The following is a 22,919-nucleotide window of genomic DNA, read 5'->3' as shown; positions in this document are numbered from 1 at the left end:
GACGTTCAGCCTGAATTTATCTAGATCTGTAAATTACGTAAGTTGTTCCAGGGTGTATTTTGTTCATAACACAAGGATTTCTCTTTTCTTCCCAAAGTAGGTAACTAGATTCAATTCATCAGACAATGGGAAGCATCACCCAGCTCCGTGATGACGAACCTAAGGCATACATGGCATGCAGAGTCATATTTTGCCAGCATGCAAGCCATCAGCTCCAGTGCACATGCATGTATTGGCATGATTTTCGGCCTTCCAAAGGGCCAGGGGAGGCTGTTTTTGCCCTCCCCGGGCTTGGGAAAGCCTCTAGAGCCCAGGGAGGGTGATAAACGAGCCTAACAGGCCAACCAGAAGTTTGGAAATGATCCATTTCTGGCTTCCAGAGGGCTTCCAGAGGGCCTCCGAGGGGCCGGGGGAGGGCGTTTTTCACCATTCCCAGGCTTCAGGAAAGCCTCTGGAGCCTGGGGAAGGGCAAACACTCCCCCACATGGGTGATGTCATACGTGCATGTGCAGATGGCGAGGAGCATTGCATGGTGGGTGTGGACATTCACATGTATACTATTGCACATGTGCGCACAATTTTGGCACGCATTTACAAAAGGTGTCACCATCACTGGACCTAGCTATTGGTATTGCAGGAATGCACTGTGATCAATGAAAAATATTTAAGCAGCCTATTTAAAGGTAAAGGTTCCCCTTGCAGATATGTGCGAGTCATTCCCAACTCTAAGGGGGTGGTGCTCATCTCCGTTTCAAAGCCGAAGAGCCAGTGCTGTCCGAAGACATCTCTGTAGTCATGTGGCTGGCATGACTAAACACCGAAGGCGCATGGAACGCTGTTACCTTCCCACCAAAGGTGGTCCCTATTTTTCTACTTGCATTTTTACATGCTTTTGAACTGCTAGGTTGGCAGAAGCTGGGACAATAATAGGAGCTCACTCTGTTACGCGGCGCTAGGATTTGAACTGCTGAACTGCCAACCTTTCTGATTGACAAGCTCAATGTCTTAGCCACTGAGCCACCACGTCCCTGCAGCCTATTTAAGATCAGGCTATTTATAAAAAATATCATTTTTTTAAAGGAGAAATGGTTTTTCTTCTGCCACCTTCAGTTGATATGAAAAAGGAAAAAGTATTTGCTAATTTCTGCTTTCCCAACATCAATAACTCACTGGATCAAAGATTCCGATCTGTGAAGTCCAGTACTGAAATGTGCAGCAGTTGCAGCAACGAAGTGTTTCGTTATATTTGCTGGTTTAGAATAAAGACAATTAAATTGATCAAGAAAAGTTTGGATTTTTTTTAAAAATCCTTTAGCACTATCTTTACAGTGAGTTGCTACATCCTGAATTTCATTCAATCTAACTGGGAATTTCCTTTTTTTAAAAGATGGTCAAATGTTTAGTTAACTAAGATTAAGCACACCTACTGTCAGAAATGTAAGCAAAATCCTGACTATAAGATTTAGTTATTTTGAATGTTAAGAAGAATCTGCAATTTTCTCTGGCAATTCTAGCTTCCTTGCTTGCTTTCCTCCACTCATCTTAGCAACAGACGTAGTGCAACCAATCAACTTCTGCTTCGTCACAGCCCCAGCATCACAGGCTGAGGTTACTGTAGTGCAATGACTGATAGTAACCGAACAGGATTGAGAGAGAGCTGCTTCATGCGGCAGCTCAACTGCAATGCACCTGCTACACAAGAACAGGCTTTTCTTGAATTCTCTGACTAGAAACAGCAAAACATATACAATAAATCCTATTTTTCACCATTTGCATTTCAAAAAGTAGGGGGTGGAATCTTGCCAGCACAATACAAGATATATATTTGTTATAAGAATGTGTCAAAGTGGAATTTACAACACCTCTACTTTTTTTAAATAGGTGAAACAATGGCATATTTATACCACACTATTTGATTTACCAAATGGATGTATTCTTCTGTAAAATCTACTTCGATAGTGTTTAAATAGTGGTTTGCAGATTAAACATAAATACTTAACAAATGAAGTCTATTACTGTATCAAGTTCATCTTTAATTCTGCTACTGGAAAAACAATCTAAGCTATATGCAGCTAATCAAAATACATTAATTTGCACAGCAAGATAAATGAAAAACAGCTGTCTTTCTTAATAACCTGAAAAAATTGAGAATGTTTCAGACATTTGCTACAAAATGGAAAAGCAAAACATTTAATGGCATGCATGCAATTCACTAATGAATATATACAGAAAAAATAGGTTTGTGCAACTAATTTAAAAGCTTTATTTGCAATGATTAGATATTTGTTAGTATTTACTATAAACTCATCTTTTGTTGGGGGCTGCATAGGAATTAGTCAATAAATTGTACCAGAAATGTTGTAAGAGTCCTTCACATATTTTTAAGGTGAATATTTAATAGCGTAATTTGTAACATATGCATACTAGCATGCAAGTCTCACAATGTTTAAAGGGAATTTATTCCCAAGTATTCATAAAATTCTAGCATAGCCCTTTAAAGCCAAAATTATCAATTCTAAAAATGTATCAGATAAATAAGATAATTTTTATAGTCAAAAATTGACAGCCCCTATAACTATTTCATTAAAAATACTATTTCAATATTTTGCAACCTTTACCTTGCTTTGACCAGGTGACAGGGTAGCAATGGATGAAATAAGATTGGCTCAAATGCATTAATTTGCTGAATGTAGGTAACTCTATCTTCACTAAAAAAAACAGAGGAGCTAAAATGGCAGTGTGAGATGAGAGCTCTATATATTTCCATTTTGTTTTGGTTTTAAGCTGGCACTTCCATGAGTTTTCTTAGCAATAGTGCAGAAGCAGATGGTTCCTTCTTTCTTCTGATCTGTTTTTTCAGTTGTCCATCATCCCATTCCACTGGGATTTTTGATGGTCTCCCATTCAAGTACTAACCAAGTCTGACTTTTGGGATTTTCAATCATAACCACTTGCTGTCATATGTTGCAAAGGGGATTCCCCTAATCTATTTTATAACCAGAATTGAAGTGGATAAAACTGATCAACATTCTCTTTCTATAATCTACTGATTCTGCAAAAGAACTTGGAAGTAGGCTTTGATTCAAAGAATAAGGCTTCAGGAATTGGGAGTTATGCTTTCCTTGCTGAATTCTTACTCCAGGCTTCCAAGTTAAGTGGGCAGCCTGGAACCTGAGCTAGATTTACCATCAGAAACAAAATTCTGTGCATCACTATGTTCTGAAAGTGTAAAACAAACAAGTGATATCATACAGCCAAGCCAAAAGACCCAGGTGAAAATCTAATTGCTTCATAATAAATATGGGACATTCGCCTCAAGAGCTTCATTTTTTTCTCTAGAGTATTATCTCAATAGATTATTGACTAATGGAAATATCATGCATGGCTTCTTCCTTCCTGGCAGAATACACATCATAAACATTAAAGCATAATGTATAACTTTAGAAGTCCAGAATTGTTCCTGCTAAACACTATAATTCTGTCAGCATGTTCCATTCAATTTTAACAAATTACCATCAGGCTGATCAATGCCGTTGGAGATTATCAGTACAATATAGATTTGAAATTGGTACTAAATAGAAAGCACTGCCTTTCACTATCTGAAGTTGAAAAACAGTATGGATGAGTACCCATTCTTTTTAGCAAACATTTCAGAAATGCCAAAGACCACTTTGAATAGTTTTTGTCAAATACATTTTCTAATTCTTAATCATGTGGATGATGCTTATAGTCTTTTACAACAATTTTCTGTTGAAACACAATCTGCAAACTGTATTAACAGAAGCCTTAACTCTTTTTGTAGTCTTCCATAAATTTGCAATTTTAATTTATTAAAGTTCAATTTGACAAATGGGAGTTGTAAGTTGTTCCAAGGAAGCTCCCACGGACAATTCCCACTTCCATATCTTCAGCAGGCATTTTCTGGTCAGACAGTTGGTCAGGTAGAATCTATCTAGGAAAGGTAGCCTCACAAATATACAGGCCCAACTTTACAGATAATAACCAGCATCTTCAATTGCACTCTGAAATGTATCAGCAGCTGATGCAGTTGTAACATGTAAAGAAAATTACAGTAACTGTAAGATGACAAGTATAAATGTATAAATGTCTTCAGTATTTCCTGCTCCAATAAAGGCCACAAGAGCCGTCTTGGCCATGGCATCCAGCCATGTTCTAGCAAGAGCTGTCAGTCCGAGTGGGCCCCTAAGTTACAGGCCTGCTTAAAGTTGAGCTAATGGGCATGTCCAATCTTGCTTATTCTTCATCTTCTGCCAATAACAGACCAGATGATTTGTTACCTGCTTCATTCTCAAGAGAATCCAGGAACCACCCAGAACTGGTATATAAGGGAGAGTCCACTTTAGAGAATTCTCCCATCACCCTATGTACCTCTATATTTCAAACATTAACAAGATGCTCAACAGAACTAGCACTGGGATCTCTCAAGCACAATTTGAAAACTTTTGGATTCATCAAACACTTGAAGCTGATCATCTGGGCTGGAGCCTCCTTTTTGCACAGGCTATCTGCATAGATTCTAGTCAACCCAATAGTCCGATATCTACTTCTTAGGTTGGGATAGCATTTCAATGAATAGATTTCTGAGGGATGTTAAATCTTCTGGTTTCCAGTAAAAAAAACAACACACTTTTCATAGACTTATAAATACCAGCTATATAAGACAACAAATACTCTGATTAAAATGGCTGAGTAAACATCCCAATGGTAATGATTAGATACAGTCTAATCTCATGTTACTTTGTTCAAAATTATTGTTCTGTTTTAAAAGGCATGTAAACATATTTCCTATTTCTTGTTATTGTTATTTTCTTTCTTTCTTTGTTGCACTTTTAAACATCTGTTAAAATAGTATCAAATTAAATTATTTTTTAAAATGTCAAATCCTCCCATCTCAGACACAAAGTTCCCAAAATGAAACACCACCAAACTATTTTTTAAATTGCAACTACATATTTTGTTAATCAAAACTTTGAAAACATGACAGCAACTATTTATACTATATTAAAAGTTCCAGATTAATAGATTAATAGAATTGAAAGGGACCTTGTAGGTCATCTAGTCAACACCACCATCCCACCCAAACAGGAGACCCTACACCTGTGATGGAGAACCTAAGGCACGAGTGCCAGAGGTAGCACGCAGAGACCTCTCTGCTGGCATGCGCACTGTCGCCCCAGGTCAGATCTCTGTGGCGTTTCTTTTGTGAGCATCTGTAAATGATGAAGCAGATGCTCACAAAAGAAAAAGATCTTACCTCTTGCCCACTGCCAGTGTTGGGATGCCCCCACTCCCCAACTCCAGCCAATTGGTCTTTGGATCTCTGCTGCGCATGCGCACATTTATGTTTGCATATGTGTGCACCTTTTGGTTTGGGCATGCACATGCGCAGTTTGGGCATTTGGTGTCTAAAAGGTTCACCATCACTGCCCTACACCATTTCTGACAGATGGCAGTTCAGTCTCTTCTCAAGTACCACAGTTACAAGTAGTCAAAATTATTGATAAAAGAAACTTAGCTCAGGGTTGGAATGAGGGGTTGTTAGTATTTTCTAAGCTGTGTTGTTTTCTTGCAGACATTTTATTACCCAAACTAGGTAACATCATCAGTGCTCCGCATCAGCACTGATGATGTTACCTAGTTTGGATAATTAAACATCTGTAAGAAAACAAGTAAGCTCAAAGATCCTCAAGAATCTCTCAAAGTCAAAATTAATTTTTTAAAAAAAATTATTAATGTTCCAAACTACATTAGACTGATTTACAGGCTAAGCCTAAGCACACTAATAAGAAATTGTGGATAGCAATCAAGAGCAAGCAATTATGCCACCTAAGATGATGAGTGTAACTGTGCAATAGAGGTTCTTAAAACATTTGACTATAATTTTTTCACTAAATTACAGAATCAACCACATAAAGAAATCAGCATCATAACAGCAGGCAAGATCTCAGTGTGAGAAACAGAAGTCCTATACCATTAAGGACCTAATTTTAACCTCAAAACATCTAATAAACAGAATTCATGCATTAGCCATGATGTGTTAGCTATGGTCTCCCAGTAAGCTATATAACTTAGTTTAATTCATAAATTAGATACATTGTATTCACATCCATACTGAGCAAAATTACACTACAATATGCTCTGATGTACAAACCAACAATTTTATTACCACCAGTGGTGGTATTCAAAAATGTTTTACTACCGGTTCCATGGGCGTGGCTTGGTGGGCGTGGCAGGGGAAGAATACTGTAAAATCTCCATTCCCACCCCACTCCAGGGGAAGGATACTCCCCATTCCCTCCCGATCAGCTGGGACTTAGGAGGCAGAGAATAGATGGGGGCAGGGCCAGTCTGAGGTGGTATTTACCAGTTCTCCAAGCTACTCAAAATTTCCACTACCGGTTCTCCAGAACTGACCAGAACCTGCTGAATACCCCCTCTGATTATCTCAATGTAAATTACATAAATATTCAAGCTATCTTACCCTTCTTGCTCCACCAGGGTCCTTCTGGTATAGCATAGGAGAGGTCTTTAAATTCAATGTTCACAGCTGGTCTTCGAGGAAGGTAGGAGAAATGATGGGCTTCAGTCAAAACATTGTCCATCTTCTTTAAATGGCCATTCAGCAAATGAATCTCTTGTGGGTCTGTACCACCAGAGACCACCTCATCTACTGAAACACATATTGACTTTGGCTCAGGCATTGTAGATGAAGAGTTACTGGCATTCTAGAAGACAAGAGGGGGAAAAAATAAATGATAGCTCTCCCTTTCTTTCTCTCTCTTCCCCCCCCCTCCATTGCAAATGCAATTATTGTATATTTGTCTCAGAACAAGTCTCAAAATGCATGTCTCATAAGAAAAAGAGTTAACTCTATGACATGGTTATTTTTACAAGAAAATACGACTTTGGAAATAGACAAATCAGTCAAAGTGTGGCCCACTATCTCCCTTCTCAATTTTAAATTTGTTCTGCCTTTATGTATCTTTCCCCATTTCCCCCATTTAAATAGGACTCTGCACCATAAAATATTGTTTCATAACTGCATTTCACTTAATGTGTAAATTCAAGAATTCTAGACTATGTTATTTCATAGTAAAGCACAAATTAACAAATGTGTTTTTCATGCTGAAAGGACTACTTCAGCTCTAGTGTTCATTTTTGCCAATCTTAAATGTATTGTGTTGGTTTCCTTCTCTGTAAATTGATGCTTACATGTTTCTTTTTCATAAACAACCTGAGATGTTCTTATCTTCCATTTGTACAAATAAACAAGAATCCAGTACATTCATAATACTTCAGGTTTTATTTACCTCTCTTTTTTTTTGCCTCTGTCAGGCCCACATAACATTCATATTTTATATTACCCACAGTTTAGTATGGTATTGTACCAAAATTGAACACTAAAGTTAATTTTAACTCTAATTATCAGTTGGATAATCTACGATTAGGGATCCATTAACCATAGTTAAAATCAACTGCACATTGTTTGATCCAAATACCATAAGTAAAAGCTTCCCATTTTTCTTTGTGGCCATGCTAGGAGAGAAGATGGTAACATGTGAAACAATGTTCATTACTGTTTATTGTAATACTGTATGCTACCTCATAACTGAATGAATATCCATAGGCACAATGTGGAAAGCTTACAACAAAACTTTATTGCTAAGGCTAGGCTACACACCAAAGATAAATTTGAACAACACAGTTAAAGGTTTAGAGAACCTTCCCGAGTCATCCAATGAGTGTTGTGCCAACTTGATAATAATAATGTTACTTAACTTAATTGTATATTCAGGCAATACAATGAAGATGCTATAAATTAGCGGGCACCTGTGGGGGAGCCGATCTGGACTCCTGGCATGGTGTGCAGGTAGCCACCTATTCTTTGATCTCCCAGTCCATTTTAGGCCACCACACATAACTCCTAGCCAAAGACTTCATCCTGACAATTCCAGGATGTCCTACGTGTAAGGCCTCTAATACTGCAATGCGCAGTTTGGGTGGAACAATGACCCAGTGTCGATCTCCGTCTCACATGGAGAGTCCTTGATGAGGACTGTGACCTTCAGCTTTTTTGGCCGCCTGGTGGGGATTTGGCCGATTGATGTATGGTACGCGACTCTATGTCGCCCTCTGAGCATCGTGGTGGCTTCTGCCAGGCCCTTTGGTTGGGTCTCTGTTGGTGGTTTGGTGTGCTTCTAGGCTGCCAGGTAGTGGCAGGGAATTCGCTCTGGCACACCTTGGTGATGTGCCCCTTTCGCTCGCAGCGCTGGCAGGTTGCGTCATGGAAATGGCAAGCCGATCTGGCATGGTCTCCTCTGCAGCTAGCGCAAGGTGGGAGATGCGGTTTGAATATGCGTGTTGGCTGGGCACAGCTACTGCATGTGCGGCAGCTGTCATCTTCCTCGTCTTCTGATCTTTCGGGCTCTGCAGACTTGCGATGTACATGTGTACTCTTTCATGTGTCTTGTGGAACGCTTTGGCGCTGCAGAGTCTCAGTAGATTTGATGGCTGATTTGGACACCCTGGCCTCATCCAAGGCGATCTGCAGAGTGAGGTTAGATTTAGCGAGTAACCTCCTCTGCAGGGTAATGTCCCGCACACCGCAAATTATGCGGTCCAGAATCAACTTGTCCAGGTCTCAGAATTTGCAGTATGCTGTGGCCTTGCGAAGCGCCACAACATACTTATTAATCGACTCGCCCTCTTTCTGGTTCCTGATGTTAAACTCATGCTGGCGGATTAGGCGACTGATTGCAGTGCTGCTGGCTCAGAGAGGTCTTTCGCCATCTCAAACATTTCCTGGCCACAGTATCCGAGGAACATGTTCTTCTTGCATTCTTCAGAAAGGCCCATGAGGTCATTTGCCTTGAGGAAGCATTCAAATCATAGAATGCATGTGTCCCAGTGTTCGGGGACTGGGTCATACAGAGTCGGTGGGGCGTGCATGGCCATTTTGTGTCCAGAGGGCGTTTTGAGTCTGCCGCTCAAAAATGGCTGCTCGAAGCTGCGCTGAGCTCTGGGCTGGATGTACTTGCTGGATTGCTACACTCTTTTTGGTTCGCCTAGTTGCCTTCCAATCCCATCCTCGTCGCCAATGTTAAATTGGGTAATGGATAGGCACACACAGGCTTAATGGTAATAACAGCTCTTTATTAAGTACAACAAGTGAGAACAATCCAGTGAAGGTTGAGTCTGACAGCAGCCCTTTTATAGGGAGCTGTTAGACACTTCGACCAATAGGATTAAACCTCTGTTCCCGCTGGAACAGAGGACCTTGGTGGAAACCACTGTAGTTAGAACAAGTATCTAACACCATGATTGTTCTTTTGCCTCGTGCTGTTTTTGTAAGATTTTAGTTTTGTTCTTAAATGTTTTTAACTATAAACCACTGGGAGTCTGTCAGCATAAAAATTTAATAAATTATTTCCTTTTAAATTCTTCATCCCTAGCTACCATATGTAAGAGTTTTATTGAGTATGAGGCAGGGAATTTAATTTGGTAATAGTAAATTCAGTGATCATAATAATGTTAAGGTGCTTATTTTGGGAAATGTGAATTCATAGAAAAACCTAACACATTCTGGTAGAGAAATTCTCTGAGGATGGGCTCTGCCACAAATCAAAAGCTCAGAAAACTAAACCTCTTGATTCCCTATACGGAGCCAGGTTGGATCCTGCAAAAACAGTTCAGACTTGGATAATGTAGAAAGAGCCCATCATTCCAAACTGTAATGAAGAGACTTAATAGTATGCATGCCTAACTTATAATTATATATGTCTAACTTCCTGCATTACATGATGTAACAGATATGCTCTCTCCATCACAATTTAAGTAACCTCTCTCTGCTCATTCCACTTTCCTGTGGCTCTTTAAATCCAGATTTCATCACTTAGGGGGGATTTTAAATCCTGTTACACAACAGTAACTGTGAATCCATTCCTTAGCCAACAGAGTATTTGATTACAAAAAGAGAGAGTTTCTCTTCCAACTAAGAATAATTTTAAGAAAATTGACTTTCTTGTTCCTTTTACATCAAATTAATTATCTAAAGAGCTGGAAAGGTATTTGTGCTTCAGTAGAAGTGTTTTCGAATCACAGGATGCGCCTGTGAAAGTCTGAGCATGCTCAGAAAATCATCCTCTTCCCCTCCTCCTCCATTTTTTTTAATGAGCGCAACACTGAGGTAACTTTCGGTCAAACCCAGCTATATGCAGCTGACTTCAAATACAGGATGATGTAAATGACGCCCCCCCCCCCATCTCGCGCCGAGGAAAATAAACATAAACCTTTCGATTTTAATCAGTCTATTTTGTTACAATAAATTAGATCTTAAATAACTTTTTCGGTTTGGGCATCTGCCGCCGAGCCGATGGGCAATACATTTATATAAATTACATTAGAGGGATTTGCATTGTGAAAATGGCATTATACCTCTCCGCGTCTGACATTACCAGCCGTTCCCGTGTCAAGGATACCTTCAAAAAGCAAACGGGTCACAGCCAGAAAGCATCCGTCAAAAGGAAAAAGGGAGAAACATTCGCTTACCACAGCAATTTGCGCGCTGGGAAATAACGCAAGAGAAAAGGCGAAGGATTCTTCTTCTGTCCCTCCAATAAGAGTAAGGACTGGCAAGGAGAGTCAGATCTAGGAAGCCACCGCTAACCCACCTCTGAACAGGCTCTCCGGATCCCTTCTGGAGAGGAGAGAGCGACGTCCTTCCCCTCGGACTACACATGAATGAACTCCGCGCTTTGAACTCGGCCTCCTCTCTCGGGGGCTTCTAAGCGCTCGACTTAAAAGATAGAGATCCAGCTAACAGCCCGGCTTCCCTTTTCGGAAAAGAGGAACCAGCCAGAGGGGCAAACAAGATCAAACGATGCAGACGTGGAAAGGGAGGGCAGGGAGGACTGGCAGGCAGCAGGAGTTGTTCTCCGCGCCTTCAAACTCCAACAACGCTTCCTGCCAGGTGCCCAAATGGCACCTTTTTTGCTTGCTCAATTCCTCCCACGATTTTCGAGCTCCCGGCTTCCTCGGGGGGGGGGGTATTCAAAATGCCTACGGCAAAGATAGCCAAGGTAAGATCCTGCTACGATAAGCAGAGGTTTGGTGCCAGCTTCGATGTTGCACCTTACCAAGGAAGGGAGGGGAAAAGAGAGAGACTCCAAAAGCATCTACTTACCAGAACGGCGCCCAAGGAGAAAGCAGCCATCAGACATGCCATGTGCCCCCAGCCGAGAGGCTGCAATCGAGGGAGAACAGGAGACAAACAAACAAAGAGGAATGGAAGGATTAGGCGGAGAAGAACCCGCAGCAGCGCCCGCAGTCAGCCGAGATTGATCGGCTGCTAGAAGCGGCACCCGGAAAGCAAAGGGAAAAGCGGAGATACCGGCCGCTTCTTCGCCAGGGCGGCTCTATCTCAGCATCCTACCGGCGCTTGCGCCCTATTGGCTGGGAGGGCCGAAGGGGGCGGGGCATACTCTCTGAGGGTAAACGTGCTCTTGTTTTCCTTCTGCTTCTCCCGGGCTGCGCGTCGCTTCGCTTCGCGGCGGTTTAGATCAGTTTGGAAGGTTTTCCCCCGCCCCGCCCCGCCCCGCCCTTGCTTTGGATAACAAAGGGAGACCGCAAACGACCGTACACTGGAACCGATATTTCCCGACCCAAAGAGGAAGAGAGCGGGGATAGGGTTTCCAAAATAAAAAGTGACGGAGGAGGGCGGGAGGTCAGAACTGATTTGACGCCCGTGTTCTGCATCTCCCCGCAGCTCAGCGCCGAGGTAAATGTAGGTCATGCTGCAACTTATTCGGTGGTGCCGCCGATATCACTTATATACATTTCCAGAAGGACAAGAAGTTTCAAGGTTTAGATTGAGTTTTGTGTTTTAGCCCAGAATAGTAAATAGTGAAATGGAATGAAAATCCTACCTGTTGATTGTTTATATTGAAGGAGGAAATTCATTTATTGGCAAAATTGTTTACCTAATGTTTATAAGGCATGGTGTATTGGAGGTGGGAGGGTTTCCTTGTTGCTCGTGGGAAACACTAGTGTCCTTCTTAAGTGGTGGCAATCAGACATTTAAAATATGAATTGCAGACCTTAACCTTGCTGTATTCTTGCTTATGATTGACAAGTTGCCATATAAATTGATATCTGGATATTAACTGTTAATAAGAACTAGCCACAATGAATTGTATGCAACTGTGCAGTACTAATGTAAAGTAAAAAATCAGTTGAAGGAAGATTACAAAACTGTAATATTTGCTTCCATACTACTATATCTATCTATCTTCATGTGGGCTATGATATCTCTGCTCTTTGAAAGTCTAAAAACAGTGACAAGAAGAATAATCTTAAAATACTACATCTGAACTTCCTTGCTGGTTTCCTGTTCTGAAGTGATGCAACATTTTAATATCTTATACTTTATTTGAGGTGTCCACTGTCCAGATAAAGATGTAGTAAGGTGTTCAGCAGTGGAAGAGAGTTGTTGGTGAGATAAGGACAAAGCCATTTTCATGGACTACAGTATATCGTTGTGGCTGCAAAGAAGGCCAACAGCATCTAAAAGAGTATCATGAGTGTCATAAAGTTCAGATTGTGAGAAGTAATTATCAGTTCTTTTCTGCCTTAGTCAGACCGGGATTATTATGTTCAGTTGTGATGCTCCAGTTTTAAAAGGACATTGTTAAAGTGGAGCAAATTACCAAGATGAAGAAGGGACTGGAAATGAAGTTTTATGAGGAGGAGTAAAAAATAATAAATAAATTCAGCCTGCAGAAAAGAAGGTTGAGGATAGTCAACCTTCCCATGTAGACCAGATAGGAGAAACAACCAGGTGAGAAATTCTAGTTTACTGTAAGACTACATTAACAGAATTTTGTAAGTCTGAAAGCACATACCTCCACTGTTTCCTCTACAACCCAAGAAGCTACATATGGTCCCTTCTGAGTTCTTGCTTCACCCACTAGTCAGCTGTGGGCTGTGCCTTTATTATATTTGTTCCTTATAATCCATCTCTTTGTCTTATCTTCCACAATTTTCCCACATACCATTACAATAGGGTACATGGTAGCTGTCTTAAACACCTGAAGGGCTGTCACAGAGCAGAGGGGTTGGATTTATTCTCACTTGCTTCAGAGAGCAATATTAAAACTAATGGGATGAAACTCCAAAATGTAGATACAGATTCTATATTTGGAGGAACTTGACAATAAGAGCTGTCAAGCACTAAAATATGTTACTGCATGGAGTGATTTCTTCCCCTTCATGAAGGTTTTCAAATAGAAATTAGATAGACAATTATCAGAAATTATGTACTGAATCCTCCAGGGATAGAGAGGTTTGGAACTGATGATATCTTAGGTCCCATTTCACAGTTGGTGAATGACTGGATCCAACTAGGGCTTAATAATGAGGCTCCTTCAGCTTGGAGGAAAGTACTGTAAGTAGTAGAATACCATTGGTCTATGTCCCCAGCCTTGTGTTGTTCAACATATTTTATCAATGATTGGATGAAAGAGTTGAGGAGACACTTATAAAGTTTGCAGATTACACAAAACTGGGAGAGGTAACCAAATAAAATGAAAGAGATTCAAAAGAACTAATCAGGTATGAGCAATGGGTAGAATTCCCCAAGGAAAAACAAGTTCTGCATCTGGGTAGGAAAAATGTATGGCATAAGTATAGGACTGGGAAGACCTGTCTTGGCAGTAGTAGGTGTGAAGGCATCTGGGTATCCTTGCTGACTACAAATTAAACATGACTCAACAGCGTAATGCAGTTGCTAAAATTTCAGATGGCAACTTGTGGTATAATAACAGAAATATCAATCAAGACGGCATGAAATACTTCATTGCAGTCAAATCCCATTTAAATCATGTGACAATGTGAAGCAAGTTCAGAAGAAGACTACCAAGATGATGAAAGGTCTGGAAATCAAGCTGTGTAAGGAATAGTTAAAGAATCTGGATATGTTTAGTCTACAGAACAAATCAGTAGGCAGTGTTCAGCTGTCTGAAGAACTATTACACAGAAAGTATGGAGTTATTTTTGTTTTGCCCCAGAAGGTAGGGCTAGAACCAGCAAGTTAAAACTATAAGAAAATAGGTTCAGCTTCAGGTTCAGAACTTTCTGCATACTAGCTGCCAGCTAGTGCAACAGGTTACTGCATAACATGATTCTCCTTCCCTATGGATCTTCAAACTGAAGCTAAAGATATTAGTGGATCCCACACTGAGGAGTTTGATCATATGACCTCTGTGTCCGCTTTCAATTCTATGATTCCTAGTACCTCATGCCCTATTTGGTGGCCTATTTCCATCAAACAAAACAGCAAGTTTCAAATAGCTTGCATTAAGTCTTCAGCATTTTAGAGTCATAAATATTGGGTTGTGAGTGTCTTGTCTATTAAATATTTTGTACACCAGAAATTACAGTACATTGTTACAAATAGCTGGCTTATCTTTTGCGCACTTTGCATGCATTAGACATTAATGCTGGATATGTTTTATTCCTATGTTCAGTGACCATACTGGGGTCTATCCAGGTAGAATATACTGTACATCTAGACACCAAGAAAGCAATCAATTTTGTGAAAAATGATTTTTACCTCCTTGAATAGTTTGATGTATCTATCACATATGAAGAATTAGTTTGGTGTAGTTAAGCCATCCAGTTAGTCCTACCTTAAGTATAAATCCAACTGGATGACCATAGGGCAGTCATTCTCCCCCATTCCTAAGAAGCAGACTTGATAAATCATTCTGAAATCTTGCCAAGAAAACTGCATAGACTTTGCATGGTGTTACCTCTAAATATACATACACACACAAAAATAAATAGTAGGGTCAGATTAATGTTCAGAAAACATAATTTTCACTTTTGCCCAGAACATTCCGAAATTCTTCCGTTTTTCTTTCCCTGTCCTCCTAAAAATCCTCAAAATGTATTCTATATTTCAAAACTGTTTTTTAAAAAAGGAACTTGGGTTTCTCACTATATGATTTACTTAACCATAGAATCTGTGAAAAATCAATATATGATTCATCTTCATGTGGGCTACTGTGCAGTATAAAATATGTTCACTGCTACCAAAATGCATTTAGGGATATTGCAAAGCAATGAAATTACATCATGCACTGTTATGTAAAAATAGCAAACATGTTTATATGTTCTAATTTTTTTCAATACCTTTTCAAATAACTTCCATAGTAATATAGTAAAATTATTACACACACACACACACACACACACACACACACACACACACACACCTTAACCACTACATGTTGCTTTGGAATTTAAGACTAGCAGTGAATACAGTGCAAGTTTGATCAATCATGTGATTTCTTCTCAAAGTTGTACTGCTGGGTAAAGTAATTCAACTGGTGCTACAAATACCATTTCACCTGTGATATTGCATCCTCATGTACCTGCCTTAGATCTCTGCAAAGCAATTTAGCTTTGCAATTCATGTCATTGAGCCAATGACTGGGATTGCTAGGAAGATCTTGGAATTGGATCCAGTGACTGCTTTGTGCTTAGAAATCTGTGGGAAAGAGTATTGCACCACAAAACAACTCCAAAGGGATGCTTTGCTCAAAACATTGAAACAGAGGCTCATTGCAGCTACCCAAGACCATAAAATATGTATCTACTCAATGATCCACCTTCCAGGATTATACTAATCATACACTCAAGTGTTTGTTTTGAGAATTTGCTCATGAGCTTTGATTGTTTAAAAGATTATGAAATGCAATAAAGCAATATAACTCAGCTTAATACAACAATGTTCAATAAATCTTTCTAACCAGGTAAATCTCAAGCATACATGTGGCTAGAGAGGTTTATTGAACATTACTGAGCGGGGCTATATTGCTCTTCATAATCTTTTAAACAATGAAACTTAATGATAGGCAAAAAGATCAGACATCACCATTGGCTTTCATTCCACGATGGGTACAGCCAGATTTGCCAGAATCTGGTCAAAAGCACCTTGCCATTAGATGCACTCACCAACAGGCTGATTATATTCAAAGTGACACAGATAATCAGCCTGATCTTCTTTCTGCCTTTGTTCCCAAGATTAACACATAGAGAGCTGCAATAGTGATGAATATCTGTAGCTCTGGTGTAGGATGAGAGTGAAGGTTCATTCTACGAGCTTGTGGGTTGGTTTCTGAACTTTTCATTACCAGACTAGATAACACCTTCAACCGAGTTTAGAGCAGTGGTGGGATTCAGCCAGTTTGCACCACTTCGGGAGAACCGGTTGTTAACCTTCTGAGTAGTTTGGTGAACTGGTTGTTGGAAGAAATTAGGGCAGAGAACTGGTTGTTAAATTATTTGAATCCCACTGGTTTAGGGGGTGTCATTGTCAGTGTTCTTCTGTTTATAAGGGCTTCGTGTGGTCAGTAGCCTGGTAATGAAATATTTGAAACCAACCCATAAGCTCGGAGAATGAACCTTCACTCACATAGAGAGCTTTTTATTCAGTGATTCTGCTGATAGCTTTGTCTATCCCCGCCATTGTTTTGTATGTTCAAGTCAGTTTTTGATTGCTTATGCTTGTTCAAGTCCTTGAACTTTTCTTGGCAAGATTTCAGAAATGGTTACAGTAGCTCTTGCCTCCTTGTACCTGTTATACAACACCTATTGCATTCCCTCGGTCTGGGAAAAATCTTTGCAAAATTAGATATGGCACAGGCATACCAACAATTGCCAGTAGATGGCCCTACTGCGGAGGGCCAGACCATTGTGATGCACAAAGGTGCATTCAAGTGCAACTGCCTGCAATTCTGTGTTAGTATCACCCCCGGACTGTCCCAAAGTGTAATGGAACGACTTTTGCAGGGGATTCCAGGAATCGTCCCCTATTTTGATGACATCTTGTATTGGCCGCAAATGAAGCGCAACTTTTAAAACATGTATGAGCAGTTTTGGCTAGAATCAGAGACAAAGGCCTCCGCCTTAAAAAAGAAAAATGTAAAATCAATGTACCAAAAGTCAAATTTCTAGGGTACATGATTGATGGGTCTGGAATTCACCTGACCTCACAAAAAATTATAGCCATTAAGGAACCTCCCACACCTCGCAATCAGACCGAACTACAGGCATTCCTCGGGCTCCTTAATTTCTACAGTGTCTTTCTCAAACAGAAAGTGACAGTTGCTGAACCACTACATCGGCTCCTAGCCAAAAACACGAAGTGGTCCTGGGGCAAAACTGAGGCCACCGCATTCGCCACCATAAAAAGACTCTTATCAGCAGTCTTGTTCCTAGTTCAATACAGCCAAACCTTGCCTTTGGTGTTAACCTGTGAGGCTTCCCCTTTTGGTCTCAGTGCAGTCCTCAGCCACCATATGCCAAACGGTGCCAAAGCCCCCATAGCATTTTACTCAAGGACATTATCCGCTGCTGAGCGGAACTACAGCCAACTGGACCGCGAGGCTTTGGCTGCAGTAGCCAGAGTAAAAAGATTCCACGAGTATCTCTATGGCTGGGATTTCAAACTGATTACACACCACAAACCATTGCTAGGGTTGCTGGCTGAGGACTGTCTCACTATCCCACCCCAGTCTCAATATCTCCCCAAATGACCAGATGGACAATATTTCTGGCAGCCTATTCCTACTGCCTCATCCACCGACCGGGCACCACATTAGGGCATGCGGATGCCTTGAGCCGTTGCCCATTGCCTGAAGTTCTCGCTGACCACAACCCTGAGACATTGGTCCTCCTCATTGACTGCCTGGAAACCGGACCCGTTTCTTCCAGTGACATTGCACGCCACTCCACAAAGGACCCCATAATAAAGCAAATTTTGAACTGGGTGTGGAGGGGGTGGCCCAAGAGGCCTGTTGGGGCTGAATTCAAAATGTATTTTTCCAAGTGGGATGAATTGTCAGTTATTAACGGTTGTTTGTTGTGGGGGGACAGGGTAGTCATTCCCAAAAAGTTGCGCATAGCATTCCTAGAAGTACTGCATGTAGGGCACCTGGATATTGTGAAAATGAAGTCTCTAGCAAGGAGTTATGTTTGGTGGCCTAACATGGACAGGGACATACAAGAATGGGTAGCCACATGCACACCCTATCAGGAGTCCAAACCGGCTCCCCCGGAAGCACCCATCAAGGAATGTGTATATTTATATTCCCTTACATTTTATATTGCTGTTTTCTGATCTTATGGCTGTAATCAAGTTATTAGAAGTAATGCAGCAAAAATATAACAGAAGCTGAAGCATTTAGATTAAAGCTTTCTCTGTAGAAATAATATTGTGGAAATATAGCAAAACATTCAGGTTCTTTGACAATACCAGGAAAGATAAAAAGCAAACATTCTAAGGATTAAAGAACATAGTTTAATTATTTTGTATAATTTACTTAGAGCCAGTGGCATCTGCCACTATTATTAGCTGCTGATTCAGGAAACTGAAAAAGCCAGTTCCTGTGATAGTGATCAAGAAATCAAACAGTTTGGTAAAGTAAGGTGACCAGACGTCCCGCTTTTGGCGGGACACCCCCGCTTTTTAATGCATTTTCCCGCGTCCCGCACGCTTTTTAAAAAAGCACGCTTTTTTTGGCGCTCGCAGCTCCTGCCCATCAGCTGCTAGCTTGCTGGGCTGGCTCATCGTTCTGTTCTCTATCCTACCTACCTACAAATTTAAGCCAGCCCAGCCTGCCGCTCACTGATTGGATTGGCCTGGACTCCAGCCAATCAGTGAGCTGGCTGGGATGGAAAACGCGGCGTGCTTAAAGTTTTCCATCCCAGCCAGCTCACTGATTGGCTGGAGTCCGCTTAGCATGCCGCATGAGTCCCCGCCCATCCGTTGCCGCTCGCATGAGTTTGAAGGGCTGGCTTGCCGCTTGCCTTCCACATCGGCCCGCGCGGAAGGCAATCCAGCCCTTTCAAAGTCATGCTGGCAGTTTAGAACTCGCGCCGCCGCTTCTTCTTCTTCCCCGGCCTTCCCAGTTAGCTTGCTTGAAGCTCCGAGGAGGCGGGAGGAGGGTCGCAGGAGTGGAAGTGGGGGGAGGTCTCCCCGGCCGGGAAGAGCTGAGAGGCTGCCGGCCCCTTTCGCAGGAAAATTAACTTTTCTTGGCGAAATCCTGCCCCCCCCCCCGCGTGGGTGAGTGGTCGGCTGTCCTCTTCCCGTAAGCCGCCCGGAGTTACCTGTGTGTGAGGTGGGCTGCCCTATGCATTTGCGTGTGTGTGCTGGAGAGAGAGTGAAAAAGAGAGGGAGAAATAATTATATTAATTAGATAGATCAATCTTTCTCCACCTTGGAGACTTGAAAGTGTGTGGACTTCAACTCCCAGAAAGGGAGTTGGGAGAAAGGGAGAAAGGAGGAGAGAATGAAAGGAAGATGGGGGAAAGAAGAAAGAGGTAAGGAGAGGAGGATGGAAAGGAGAGAAAGAGGGGGAGAGAGGATAGAAAGGGGAAGAGGAAGAGCAGGAGTAGGAGAAAGGTAAGGGAAGAAGGAAGGGGAAGGAGAGGAGGAAGGAGGAAAGTAGAGAAGGGAGGGAGGGAGAAAGGAAAGGGAAAGGAAAGGAGGATGGAAGGGAGAGAAAAGGAAGGAGAGAGGGTAGGAAGGGAAAGAGGAAGAGCAGGAGCAAAGGAGAGGTAAGGGAAGAAGGAAGGGGAAGGAGAGGAGGAAGGAAGAAAGTAGAGAAGGGAGAGAGGGTGAAAAGAAAGAGGTAAGGAGAGGAGGATGGAAAGGAGAGAAAGAGGAGGAGAGAGGGTAGGAAGGGGATGAGGAAGAGCAGGAGTAGGAGAAAGGTACAGGAAGAAGGAAGGGAAAGGAGAGCAGGAAGGAAGAAAGTAGAGAAGGGAGGAAGGGAGAAAAGAAAGGGAAAATAAGGTGGTGTTATAACAGGAGGAAGGGATGGTAAACAAAGCAACCCAAATTGTATATTATAACCTATTAAATGAAATAATAAATGTATAAGAATGATAAATGTTAAAACACTTGTAACCAAATGACATGCTATATGTGATGATGGGTTTTTTTCTTTTTGTTTTGTTTTGTTTTTATTGTTGTGGGTATGTGTCGTCTATGTAACAAAAAAAATAAAAAAAGTTGATAGGCAAGAGGAAGGAGGAAGGAAGGAAAAAAGAAAAAGAGGGAGAGAGGAAAGAAGAAAAGATGGAACTAGAAAGGAAAGAATGGAGGGAGGGAGGAAAGGGGAAGACAGAGAAAGAGCAGAAAGACAGAGAAGGTGAAGGTAGATAGGCAGAAAGAAGGAAGAAGGAAGAAATAGGAAAGGAGGGAAGGAGGAAGGAACAGAAGCGAAGAGGAAGAGAGAAATGGAAAGAGCAGAAAGACAGAGAAGGTAGATAGGCAAAAGAAATGAAGCTGAAAGAATGGAAGGAGGAAGGAAGAGAAAAAAGGAGGAACGGAGTGAGTGAGGAAAGAAGAGAGGATGGAAGGAGAAAGGAAGGAAGAGAGGGAAAGAGCAGAAGACAGATAAGGTGAAGGTAGATAAGCAAGAGGAATGAAGGAAGAAGTGAGGAGTCTCGAGGAGGGGGAAAACATTTAGTGACCAAAGTTACAATGGCATTGAAAAAAGTGACTGATGACTATTTTTCACACTTAGCGACCGTTGCGACTATTTTTCACACTTAGCGACCGTTGCAGCATCCTCATGGTCACGTGATCAAAATTTTGTTTGGCAACAGATTTGTATTTATGCTGGTTTCAGTGTCCTGGGGTGACCTTTTGACAAAAAAAATTTTTTTTAATCAAGCCCCCCCCCCCCCCCCCCGGTCAAAGGCGTCCCTCTTTTCCAATCTGAAAATCTGGTCACCTTATGGTAAAGCCTTTTAGAAAATAAAAAGATGCTACTATTTAAAGAAGGTTCAGGATATTTACAAGTTATTACTAATACTTGTTTCTGAACCAGTAATCTATTATATATGCAGCTGTGCTGATCATTGGATGAATAGATCAACACTTTCTTTGGGATCAAAGAACAGATTTCCAGTAGGCAATGGAGAGAGGATTATGCTTTGTGAAGCATTACTTTGATTTTTGATATGAGAAGGACAGAAGTGAAGTCTAGAGAACAACTATATACAGGCTTGGACTACTTTTCACCAGCCGTGTTATTTTCAACACTGCAGCTTTATAAAAGAAAATAATTGCTAAAGAAAACTGCAAAGGAAATATTCCTATTAAAACACTCTTTATTTTAAAGTTCTTGACCATACACACATAATTTACTTTAAGCAAATAGTTTGGGAAAAGAAATGCAGAGTCTGCTTGGGCCAAAGGGCAAGATTTGTCAAAGTGTACTGTGTTGGGAGAGAACCATTTTTCTTTATCTCTTGCCAAAAATTAAATATAGCTAAGGCTTCAATTATAGTACTTATTTGAGAGCTAGACCCCTTGAATGTCTGATATTTTTATTTTAGTACTGGTAGACTGTACACCTGAAAATTTCTCCATATAATGCTGATACTGTAGATGCTTCCCCCCCCCCCCCACACACCTTGGTGTTTATTCACAACCTTCTGGGCATTGGTAAAGTTACAAAAAGTCTAGCAGTTCATAATTTTGCTCTGTTGTTATACAACTGCACTTTCTTAACATATTAAATATTAGTATTAGTATTATAAAACTCAGCAGCACTTTTTTGTGCGGCTGTTGATAAAAATAGGATTGCCAACATTATTGCCAACGTCCAATGACAGATATGGCACAAGAAGAAGAATTGGTATTATCTTGTTATTTTTTCTTTCAGTGCTTTTAGTCATGTTGTGAGTTATCTAGCATTATGTAGTTATTGGCCATATTTTAAATGTCTTATTAAAAAGACAATGTAATGGAAGGGAGGAATGACTTTGGGAGACAGGAGGAAAATCTGCAGTCTAGACTATGGTCTAGTAAATCAAAATTTAGTCTATGCAAGCTGTAGAGTTAGGACTTCGTGTTACTGCCACTTTCAACTTCCTGCTGGCTTCTGCATTGATATGCTTGTAGAAAGCCAGTAGGGAACAATGGAAATCATAATTATGTAACCTCAGTTCTTTGTGATATTGTGACAATGAGTCAGGTATCAAGCACTCCGCTCACTATCACATAAATACATGGATACTGAAACACCTAGGACTGGTCATAACTGCCAGTTGTTTAGCACCATTGTAAGCTTGAATGGTCGCTGAGTGAATAGAGGGCCAGTTGTACTTTCAGATTTCCAGGATTCTTTTAAAGTAACCTTACATAAATCTAGAGCTAATTCTTCTGGTGGGCTTCTTATCTGGACTATTTTGCATGGGCAACATCCTTACTTTTGGGGAAAATGCATTCTAACTTTTTCCTCATGCAAGAAAAAATAGAAACACAAATAGAAGAACTATAAAAAAGATATATCATAAACTACTGTATCCCCCATTTCTAATTCCTTTACATCCCAGCAACAGAAAATGTTATTTATTCTGCAGTAAAGTTGGTGGGAAACTTATTTCTGAAGACATATCCTGGTTAACTGGCATTGGTAACTGGGAATCAAAAGACATTTAGCCTTGATTGTATTAACAGATTAACAGAGTTAGAAGGGACCTTGTAGATGATCTTGTCCAATCCCCCACCCAAGCAGGAGACCGTACCACACCATTTCTGACAGATGACAGTCCAGTCTCTTCTTTTAGCCTCCAGTCTCCTAATCATCTTTGTTGCTCTTTTCTGTACTCATTTTTAGAAACCCAACATCTCTTTTATAGTATCATGACCAAAACTGGATGCAGTATTCTAGGTGTGGTCTTACTAAGGCTTTGTAGAGTGGTATTAGTACCTCACTTGATCTTGATTGAATCCCTCTGTTAATGCAATTTAGGATTGCATTGTTTTTTTGGGCTGCCCCTGCACATTATTGGCTTATATTAATTGGTTGTCCACTAAG

General features: G+C 40.9%; 1 protein-coding gene across 1 annotated transcript in view; it reads right to left on the bottom strand.

Moving 5' to 3' along the window:
- Positions 1-10,637, bottom strand: part of ABCG1 (ATP binding cassette subfamily G member 1) — a 52,275-nt gene extending 41,638 nt beyond the window's left edge. The window contains 2 exon segments of the mRNA XM_032219237.1: positions 6,503-6,746; positions 10,570-10,637. Of these exon segments, the coding sequence (XP_032075128.1) occupies positions 6,503-6,722 (220 nt within the window). The 5' untranslated portion in view covers positions 6,723-6,746; positions 10,570-10,637.
- Between the last annotated feature and the right edge of the window lie 12,282 nt (positions 10,638-22,919).

The sequence above is a fragment of the Thamnophis elegans genome, chromosome 6 (genome assembly GCF_009769535.1).
Source record: "Thamnophis elegans isolate rThaEle1 chromosome 6, rThaEle1.pri, whole genome shotgun sequence".
NCBI lineage: Eukaryota > Metazoa > Chordata > Lepidosauria > Squamata > Colubridae > Thamnophis > Thamnophis elegans.
Note: the sequence above shows the minus strand (reverse complement) of the source record. Positions and strands in the feature narration are given on the sequence as shown.